At 36.0% G+C, this 11094-nt stretch overlaps 1 protein-coding gene and 1 long non-coding RNA gene across 2 annotated transcripts; one reads left to right on the forward strand and one right to left on the reverse strand.

The window, feature by feature from the left end:
• Positions 1-1929: 1929 nt before the first annotated feature.
• Positions 1930-3625, reverse strand: LOC107724621 (MARCKS-related protein-like). Its single transcript, XM_016533612.1, has 2 exons — positions 3353-3625; positions 1930-2911 (listed from the first exon to the last, which is right to left on the reverse strand). Exons 1-2 carry the CDS (start codon positions 3422-3424, stop codon positions 2345-2347), a joined length of 639 nt encoding a protein of 212 aa, XP_016389098.1. The 5' UTR covers positions 3425-3625; the 3' UTR covers positions 1930-2344.
• Positions 3626-4446: 821 nt separating this feature from the next.
• LOC107724622 (uncharacterized) lies at positions 4447-10658 on the forward strand. Its single transcript, XR_001638041.1, has 3 exons — positions 4447-4540; positions 5592-5727; positions 10606-10658. It is a non-coding gene; the product is annotated as an uncharacterized LOC107724622 (long non-coding RNA).
• Positions 10659-11094: the final 436 nt, after the last annotated feature.

An 11094-nucleotide genomic window follows, 5' to 3' on the forward strand; every position in this document is an offset into this window, starting at 1 on the left:
CAAATTATTCATATGGCATTGTAAAAATATTACTCGGGTGATGTTTTTAAAATCATGGTCCATGTATGTTTGTTTTATTTTTCAGTCAGACATTCACTTAGTCCATATTTTACTAAGAATAAGGAGAGCCACACAAAATATTATCTAATTCCAGCACTAGGTGGAGCTATAACAAAAAAATCATCACAATTCTGCAACTGTTTGATAATGGAAATTAAAGGTCATTATTCTATTTCTTTGCCATAAACATGTACAGATGTTTAAATGATCAAAGATCATCTGTACAAATCAACAACAAATGAAATGCTAATATTTCAGTAGTGATTTTAACAGTGAATTGCTGATTATAATAAAATGTATTATATTTGTGTTGTGTCTGAGTGTTGTGATAGTCAGCCAAAGGTGGTGCAATAATAAAATGAATGTATACTTTAAACTCAGGAACCATGGGTTAAATTATACTTTGTTACCAGGCATATTTCTTACTGACCATTAAATGTGTTTTGCATTATTTTTCTTTCTTTTTTGAGTTCGATTTGAGTTCGATAACAATCATATTTGAGATAAACAGTTTTTTGGGGCTTAGCTAAGTTTAGCATGTAGTCAGGCTGATGAACTATTACTTGATGGAAGAACTGTTTATTGTTATTCATTTTTATTAATAAAATACATTTAACATTAGTGTACTTTATCATATTGCTATTGCTGTTTTGTTAAAGCAGTAAGTCACTCAATGCTGTATTAGTAAACGTCTTTACTAAATCACGTTCAGTCGCAGCATTCAAAAGAAACCAAATGCTTAAGAATGCAGTAACTATCCTGACCCAGCAGGAGGACCAGGTCAGCACACGGTCATTCATCATGTCAGCCATTAGTGGAGGCGCTTTAGCAACCAGATCTCAATTTTATAATAATGCTCATTCATTTTAACACTCAGAGAGAAAATTGTAGAAAACTGAAGAACTTTCAGCATCTGTACCTGCTGTTTGTTCAATCTCAATTGAGTCTTTCTGGAGTGTTAATTTGACTTAGCTGAGTAGCTAATTGCTGAGTAGCTAAAGAAAAGAAATCCTGTTGGAACAAGCCATGGAGAGAAACATACTGAAAAACAAACAAACAAAAAAAACCTTTGTCGAAAGCTTGTAAAATATGTGCTCAGTTTTTAGCAAATAATGGGTCATTCACTCAAAAATGAAACTTCTAACATTTACCCACCCTCATGCTGTTCCAGACTTGAAACATAAGAGGTGATATTTTGAAAGATGTTGGACTTCATTGACTTTTGTGTGTTCCACCGAAGAAATAAATACATGTGATATGAGGGTGAGTAAACAATGACAGAATGAATTGTCCTGCAAATATTTTGAAACTTACTTCTTCTCTCTATCATTTAGCGTATTTTTGTGAATTAGGATTCGTAATCAGACTATAGAGTTCATTCTTTTTATCTGAATTTGAAAGATCTTGTCAGCTAAATGTGCATCATAATTCTTACAATGCTCAATTAATATAACATATTCTTTGTGAAGATGTAGGTGTTTGATATTGTTTAAATAACCTTTTTTGTGAAAAATATTTAATAAAAAAAAACAAACAAACACAAGTGGGGGTCAAACATTTATTTGGCCTAATCGTACAACATCTTATTAACACCTGGAAATGTTAGCAAAATAAAGAGTCAGAAAATGTATGTACAGAGACTTAACAGAACAAAAAAATATATATATATTTGATAAAAGCAGTGGTTTAATTCCCCTTTGTCTTAAACTTTGAAATGTGTAGCTGGATCTGATTTAAACTGTAAAACATCATTAAAAACAGGCTAAGACTAAAACCTATTCACTTGCCCAGATCTGCTGACAACCTACAGTTTTCAGGGCTAAAAAATGGGAATGTAGAGCTATTCAAACATTTAAAAAAAGTTTTTTTTTTGTAGTTTTACATCTCCCCGTAACCATCTCCTAAGAGGACAATTTGTCATTTCACTCATCAGCCCTGAAAAATCAAGGATCGGATGAAGTTTAAAAGAGAAAAATGACTGAAAAGACTGTGAACAGGGAGCCACGCTCTTCCATCCGCAGCTCTTCCTCTGAGGCGGAAATTCCATCAGTCGTTCCAATCCATACACAGAGCAATTCCCGGCCCGATTCCCAAAAAAAACGCTCTTGACCGTTATCAGCAAAGATGGTTAAAGAACTCGGTTTCTCTGTAGTATTGCTGTAACTTTAAGATTGTGGCCTAAGTCTCATATATTTATATATATATATATATATATTTATATATTTCAATCTCAAAAAGAAAAAAAGGATAGATAAACAGTCTAGGTTGCCACAGTGAAGTGAGGTCACTCTGCAGCCGGCTCCGGGTCCGAGGCTGTGGTGGGCGTGGTCTCTTCAGCAGGGGCCGGGGTCTCGTCAGATTTTGTGGTCTCCTCTGTGGGTGTGGCTTCTGTTTCCTGGGCGGGCTCTTCTGCTTTAGGCTCCGCCTCTGCTTTGGGCTCCGCCTCTGCTTCGGGTGCCGGTGTCTCATTGGTTTCTGCCGCAGCAGGCTCCTCCTCTTTGGTCTCTGTAGCAGCCTGGCCGTTCTCCTCGGGTTTGTCTTCGGCGGTGGGCGTGGCTGCGGGCTCCGCTGCCTCCTGGCTCTCCTTCTTGTTCTTCTTCAGGGAAATGCCCTTGAATTTGAAGGAGTTCTTCAGTGAGAATTTCTTCTTCTTCTTGGTTTCCTTTGCAGCTTCGCCGTCGGATTTGGCGGCGTCGCCTTCGGTAGCAGGGGCAGCTTCGATGCCATCTCCCGCCTCCGTCTTGGCGGCCTCCTCCTTGGCAACTTCCGCGGTTCCATTTCCGTCTGCTGCCACGGCTTCTCCATCTGGCTTGGTAGATACGTCACCATTGGTTTTCACATGGCCATTTTCCTGAAAAGAAAAGCAGAATGAGGGAAGATAAGCCAAATGCATGTTGGCACACACACTGGAGAAAAGCAAAGGGGTAAATGTTTGTTTTTATAGTCATAGTAAATAGTAAATGCTTGCTTTTATAGTATAGTTTATAGCACAATGTGCTGGCCATATTTTCACAGCATATAGCTGCCACTCATTTTGATCCAATAACCCTCAAAATAAAAATAAAAAGGTTCAACACAAAAGCCTCCTACAGAACTGAAATGATATTGTAGACATAACCAATTTGATAATCAAAGAATGTAACACAAATTCAAAGATTAAATTGTAAAATGTGTATTGTTGGATAAATGGTATTAGGCTACTACTGAAAGGCAAAAAACAATGTATTGAGATCCCATTTAGATATAGCAGAAAGCTGTTAGTTTAATCATAAAAGTGCTTGAAGATCCTCACCTGACCATTGGTTTTCTCAGCCACGGCTTTTCCATCCACTGTAGCTTCACCTTTAGACAACTGAGCACCCATCCTCCTTTGTGTCTTCTTCAAAGAGTTAAAAATGAAAATAAAGGCAGAAAAAAACCCAGAGGGTCCTTAAATTCAAACCCACACAGTAGAGACGGTGAGCGAGCGTTTAGATTCCTGACGTGTTTTTTAATTTGCTGTGCTCAGCAGACACAAATAAAGGCTGCTTTCTGGTAGTAAATCCACACGGCTCTGCGGGGAGAGCAAACTAAGAGTTTCACAGCTACAAGTGTGAGTATCTGTCTGCGTGACTCCACCCAGCAGCTACGCCACCCAATCTGTGTCAGAGGGCTGGAGCTTCATCTGCCCCATTCAACCACACCACTACACACACTCCAGCAGATTTCTGGATCCGCAGCTTTACACCTCTGGATGCATGGACTACTATAGGGCTTTATTAGGGATTTTATTGATGCTTTGAACAGTAAACTTCCATATCCTCATCATATGTCTTAATATCTGATGAAATATAAAAACAAGTGATGGTATTAAATGAAGCGAACATAGGATTGGATTTTAAATAATCTCATTGCTTTGGTTAAGGATTTCATTTTTATCATGTTTGCAACGTCTTACGTGAAAAACTGGCAATTCATTAAGAAATATTCCAGGTGCTTCTTCATGTTTACTAAAATGTTTCAGACTAAACATGTTTAAACTCAGGTTTACTTGATTATCCATGCATACTTTTTGGAAAAAATCATGTTAAAATGTATCAAAAATGATACATCAGACTTTCAAGGAACATGTATTTGTTAATCTGTCAATACAATTGTATTGTATTGTATTACATGTTCTGAAAGATCATAAAACTAAGCATTTACATATATTATATTACTGGGTGCTATATAGAAAACTGGTATTTATATGTGTTATGTAAATAGTCTGTATATTGTTCTAAAGTTCTCATTGAATTTCTGTAGTTAACATTTTTTAAACTAAACATGTTTCATGATACTTTTGTTGCAATTGTTAATACATTTCCAAGTTTTTCCAATATCATTTCCCTTTCTTTTAGTCTTTTGTGAACTGATCCCTTTAACTAAAGTCAGTTCTGTGATGACATCATCGCATGGGAAGTGACATCATTTTGGAGGGAAAGCACCAGCACCAGCATTAGTGAGTATTAGCAATGGATTTAATAGATTCTGTGATGTTTTGTTAGCTGGTTTGCAAGAACTCTTGATCCTGGACAAATGAAAGTAAAATTGGTTTGATAAAATCACCATTTCAAAAGTTAAACTCTCAGTCCCTCACTGAGCAACGGCTAACATTAGCTCTCTGTTTCCAATCTGTTGCTTTTCTTGCTGTTGTGTAAATAGTCAAGTTGTAATTAAATTGCTTGAGCTACTCTTTTATAAAAAATACTTCTTTAAATTGCAATACGGTGTAACAGGAATGAGTCATTTTTAGTTTTCACATAACACTAGTACAAGTAAAAGGTATTTTAGTATAATTTTTAAAACATCCACCTTCAGGTTGTCTTTTTCTTGTGAAATTTTTACTTATATACTTATACTTTTATAATACTTTTATAATGTAAATGTAGGAATAACTTTTATATTGTTAGTTATATTTCAAGATGAACATTTACTGGACTAAATGTTTACTTGATTATCCATGAATCTTTTTTTATTTTTTTTAGAAAAATCATGTTAAAATGTGAGTATAAAATATGATTCTTCAGGCTTTTGAGGAACGCTGGTCTCACAGTCATCATTGTATGGCATTGCAGTATATGTATATATATGTAACTACAGAGCTTTGATCATAAAACAAAGGGAGTTATACTGTTATAAAACATCATCTTACTTTTTGGCCATATAAATATCAGCATCTGCACCAAATTGTACATTTTTGCTGAATAAAATTGATGTGGTTTTTCCTCCTTGAGTATGAGCTCCATTTTCTCACTATTTGAGCTATAAAAGCCAGATACATCTAATATGACACTCAACATGCAAACCTTTGAAAACATGTTGTTCAAAGGTTCAATAAATTGTTCTATTAGAAAAAAAACAAAAACAAATCTCACTATTATTTTATATGTTAAGCTTTACAGGGTTAAACATTGAAGTGTCTACTGTAAGTGCTTTATTGTACATGCATTTTTTTTTTTTTGCCCGAGGGAGACAACATTCTTTCTGTGCTAATCGATATTGTATCACAGACGCTGTTGATAGAGCTTAACTCATCCTGAAGCCGGAACATTCCCGTAGCAGCAGAAGTGCTGGAATGCCACATGGTTTTAATGCCCCACCCAGCGCTGGAAGGATGACATGCAGTGCCCCGACCCCCCGCCTCCGGTATGTCAGGAATGTGTTTGCCACCCAAAGATCCCTGCTGTCATTCAGCACACCATGATCTTCACACAGGGAAATGAGCCCCCACGGCCTGGTGGGTGGACGGGGAAACTGAGGGGATGTAGGTGGAACAAAATCCTCTGGAAAGGATTTAGCATGTTCCTCAGAAGAGAGAGAAGGAAATGAATTCAGGCTAAATTACAGGGAAATTTTATAGAAAATGAAATCAGAACATATTATGAACCCAAAATAAGACTTCTTATGTTTATGCAGCTTACCAACATCTACTTGGTGTTGAGAAATCTGACCCATCCAGTCACAGTGAGATAATAAGGAAGAAGTGGGACAGATACGCTATGTGTAAAAGTTTGGGGTTGGCAGTTTTAATGTTTTGCCGCTTTTGCTCACTGAGGTTGCATTTATTTGATCAAAAATACAGTAAAAATGGCAAAATTGTTAAATATTATTATGGTTTAAAATAACTGTTTTCTATATTATATATTATTAAAAACAGTTGTAATGCTTAAGAAACACTCGATATTTCTGTGAAAATTGTGATAAATGTTTTCCAGGATTCTTTGATGAACAGAAAGTTCAAAAGCATGGAATTTATTTGCAGTATATAAATGTTTTGTAACGTTATACATGTCTTTATTGTCTTTTGATCAGTTGAATAAATTAATTAATTTCCTAAAATAAATAAAAAATAAAGAAATAAAATGATACATAAATAAAAACCCTACTGACCTCAACCATTTGAACGGTAGTGTACTGTATTCCTAAACTATTTGTAAAAAATGGGAAAGTTTGCATATGCCCAATAGATGATCAATATAATCATTCAAAATTAATTAGAGCAATAGTTCACCCTAAAAGTAATGCTGTGTCAACATTTATTAACCCTTGTGACTCTAAATGCTGAAGGTGTTCAAGCTTAAACTGGACTTTTTCTTGAAAGTGAAGGTGTATAGCCTTAAAAAGCCCATAGAAGTAATTCATACTACTGTGTGTTAAAGTGATAGTTCACTCAAAAATGAAAATTCTGTCCTCATCTGCTCACCCTCAAGTTATTCCAAACCTATAGGAGTTTTTTTCTTCTTCTGTTGAACACAAAAGAAGACATTTTGAAGAATGTGGGAAACCAAACAGTTGCTGGAAACCACTGACTAAATACTATGGAGCAAACGTTTGAACAAGACTTTACAACAAATGGGAGATGTTCAGTAAAAGTGAACTTCATTTTTGGTCTGTTCTTTACATTCATCTATATTGACTTCAATAGACTTAGAATATAGTCAAAGGCAGTCCTTTTATATACTTTTTTTGTTGTAGGGTGTGTGTGTGTGTGTGTGTGTGTGTGTGTGTGTTCCAGTGACACATTTTTCATTTTGGGCTGAACTAGTTATGTAACTAAATGTATTTTTTAAATTCTTTAATTTTATACAGTGCAAATGCAGACAGATTCTTCCCTCTCATTCATGACTAGAGAAGCGGATGTGTGTGGATGTTCTTTAGAATAGAGTTTGAATTAGAATAGATGGATGGAGGGGGAGGGGAAGAGCATTTAGAGAGAGAAATTGAGTGTGTGTGTGTGTGTGTGTGTGTAAGAGAGGTAGAGACAGCTGTAGTGTAGTTGTGTGTGTGTGTGTGTGTGTGCATGTGTGTGTGTGAGCTGCAGTGTTAGTGGGTCAGTGTGCCAGCTGCAGTCTAATCATCTGCTCTTTCTCACACACTCATATTCTTTAAAGGAATAGTTCACCCAAAAATGAACATTTGCTGAAAATCTATTCACCCTCAGGCCATCGAGATTTAGATGAGTTTGTTTCTTCATCACAACAGATTTGGAGAAATGTAGCATTCCATCACTTGCTCACCAGTGGATCCTCTGCAGTGAATGGGTGCCGTCAGAATGAGAGTCCAAACAGCTGATAAAAACATCACAATAATCCACAAGTAATCCACACCACTCCAGTCCACCAGTTAACATCTTGTGAAGTAAAAAGCTGCATGTTTATAATAAACAAATCCATCTTAAAGTGCCATTTTTTATCTTCAATTGATTGCTTATGAGTCCATAGTCCATAATATTACTTTCCCCAGTGAAAAAAATCGTCAGAATTAGGAGAGAAATATGCACAGATCAACCAGCGTTTACAAGCCGAAACAGTCCAAAACAAATATGTCAGTGGATTTTTATATGCGAGAAGATGGATGGAACTTTTCAATTATTATGAATTATGGACTATGTATTTTGGCCAGAAGCGAAGGTTTAAAGTTAAAACATCTTAATGATGGATTAGTTTTTTTTACAAACATGCAGCCTTTTGCTTCACAAGACATTAATTGATTAACTGGAGTCATGTGGATTACTTGTGGATTATTGTGATGTTTTTATCAGCTGTTTGGACTCTCGTTCTGACGGCACCCATTCACTACAAAGGATCTATTGGTGAGCAAGTTGATGCAATGCATTTCTTCAAATCTGATGAAGAAACAAACTCATCTACATCTTGGATGGCCTGAGAGTATATTTTCAGTTAAGTTTATTGGGTGAACTATTCCTGTAAGTAATATGCAAAGGGCTTCAAAAATGCGAGACGTCTACCACAATATCTTCAGCACAACTTGACCAGAAAAAAAAAAAATAATAATAATGTTTTCACTGAATTTCAGAATATTTTGGTATTTATATTATCTCTTGTTTTGATGACAGCTGCATGAACGAAAACCTGATGATCACGTTCTCCAGCATGATTTGGGGTCCAAAGAGTATGACTTATTTACTTACATTTAAATAACTTTATTTTGATAATCCACATTAGACATTCTACTAACTATAAATAACTTTGCAACTACCTGTAAACTGACTCATTAATTTGCAACTACATGTCAATTATCTTGTTAAAGTATTAGTAGACTGTTAGGTTAGGTCTTCACTGCAGTCTTTTGTACGCCGTTGCTCATGTAAATCATGTCTGATGTTTTTCAACATTTCTGCCAACAGCAAAACTGAAAGTGTGTGTTTGTATGTGTTCTTGCAGACTGATAGCCGAAAGCACAACTGCTTTACAGTCACACCCCCCACAGCCATAACAACACAATCATCTCTCTATCTCTCTCTGTGTGTCAGGCCTTGTGCTTCTTCTCATTTCATTGCGATCGCTCTGCATGTTAAACCATATGTAGTCTTGCACAGCCAGACCACAGACTCTCACCAAAATATTTTCAATCACTTTGCAGCTTAATTTGGTCAAGAACTGTTCATAGACCCCCACAATGCTGATAGATAGATAGATAGATAGATAGATAGATAGATTATTATTGGGTTATTGGGTTTCTGAACTGTTGTTTTAGAGAGAGTATTTATTTAGAAGCTCACACACATGTCTAATCTGTGTCAGAAAACATCTTGATGAGACAGAAGCGCTTGCTCTTTCCCAGACTCCTTCAGCTCATTCTCATTCTGTTCCAGTTTCACGTTTTCACTGATCGTCTGCTGCTGTCAGGTTGCTCATTTCATAGCGATCTGCATGTTAAACCATATGTAGTCTTGCACAGCCAGACCACAGACTCTCACCAAAATATTTTCAATCACTTTGCAGCTTAATTTGGTCAAGAACTGTTCATAGACCCCCACAATGCTGATAGATAGATAGATAGATAGATAGATAGATTATTATTGGGTTATTGGGTTTCTGAACTGTTGTTTTAGAGAGAGTATTTATTTAGAAGCTCACACACATGTCTAATCTGTGTCAGAAAACATCTTGATGAGACAGAAGCGCTTGCTCTTTCCCAGACTCCTTCAGCTCATTCTCATTCTGTTCCAGTTTCACGTTTTCACTGATCGTCTGCTGCTGTCAGGTTGCCATAGCGCTGCGTTTCTGTTAGCGTGTTCGATGGCGTGCCATCCCCCCCCCCCCCCCCCCCACACCCCCCCAATGACAGAAACCCTTCCACACTCCTGTTTTCCTCATTCAGTGCTCCACGCGCTCTGCTCTTCACCACGTCTGAGATCCTACATTTGCTACTCATTCATGCCTTTATTTAGTTAATGTTGAGTAAAAATGACTTAAATGTAGACTCTTTGCTAAATGGTTAATTTGACTAAAAATTATAAATGAAAAAAAAAATCCCATTATCTCTACAGCGAAATGTAAAAAGATTGTTAGATTATTCATCATGTTTTACCATAAATGACTAATTCAGTCTTTCTTCTTCAAAATTTAATCTTCTTTGTGTTACTTGCCGTTTACTAGCAATTGAAAATAGTTTATATTTTCAGTGTATATAAACCTTTCAGATCTGACTGTTAAGTGATGTCACAATATCAACTTTTTATTTTAATTTATTCATTTTTTATTTTTATTTTATGTTTATAATGTTTTAAATATGTTGCTGAATTCACGGTTCATCAGTTACAGAATGCCACTATCCATAATCTTAAAAGATAGACCATACTTATACACATATATTTGTAAATATATTTATTGTTTTGTAATTAACAAACTTTGTGCATTGCAAAATGCATTGTTTTTATACTTATAATCAATGACAACATAATTGTTGTATCATTGTTTATATTTTGTTTGCAATGCCTCATGGGATTGCATTTCCCACATTACTCAATGAAGAAGCAAAATTACCTAAGATATTAGTTTATATATTAAAAAAAGTGTTAAAAAAGATATTCTTGCTTTCTTTTGAAGTGTATTTATTGCTGTGTCTAACATCGTCTCAGAGCTGGTTGTTTTGGTTCATGAGTAAATTTTTTTGAGCAAATGAACAATGACATTTAATATGTGATTTCAGAATTCTTAAAATAAATGTCCAAGTCTTTTGAACGCTTTTATGACACATATGGTTTTTGTTTCCTTGTAGGAGCTTGAAAGTCTCAGTCTCTGTTCTTTGCAACTGTAAAGAGCATCCAGCACAATTAATTGAAATCCAGAAGATAGAAAGTCATGAATGTTTGGTTTGGAACAACTTTGTGGTGAGTGAATTTTTATTTTGGGGTGAATTTTTATGTTGACTTGAAACCAAAGAGTTTGTACTGTACAGTATTAAATCAGTCAACACAAGCTGTTTGTGTGTGTGTGTGTGTGTGTGTGTGAGAGAGAGTGTGTGTGTGTGTGTGCGTGTGCGTGTGCGTGCTGTGTTCCAAGGATAGACATTAGTCCCAGGGAAGTCACAAGACTTTTTAAAATAACAAACATTAATAAGGCAACTGGCCCTGATGTGGTATCAGCTTTCCTTTTGAAGACATGCGCAGAGGAACTCACATCAGCCTGGGTCCCTGTCTTTCAAAGGTCTGTTGATTCATATACTGTTCCATCTCTCTGGAAAAAGGCAATAATTACTCCTCTTCCA

The sequence above is a fragment of the Sinocyclocheilus rhinocerous genome, unplaced genomic scaffold (genome assembly GCF_001515625.1).
Source record: "Sinocyclocheilus rhinocerous isolate Xijiao unplaced genomic scaffold, SAMN03320098_v1.1 scaffold304, whole genome shotgun sequence".
Lineage (NCBI taxonomy): Eukaryota > Metazoa > Chordata > Actinopteri > Cypriniformes > Cyprinidae > Sinocyclocheilus > Sinocyclocheilus rhinocerous.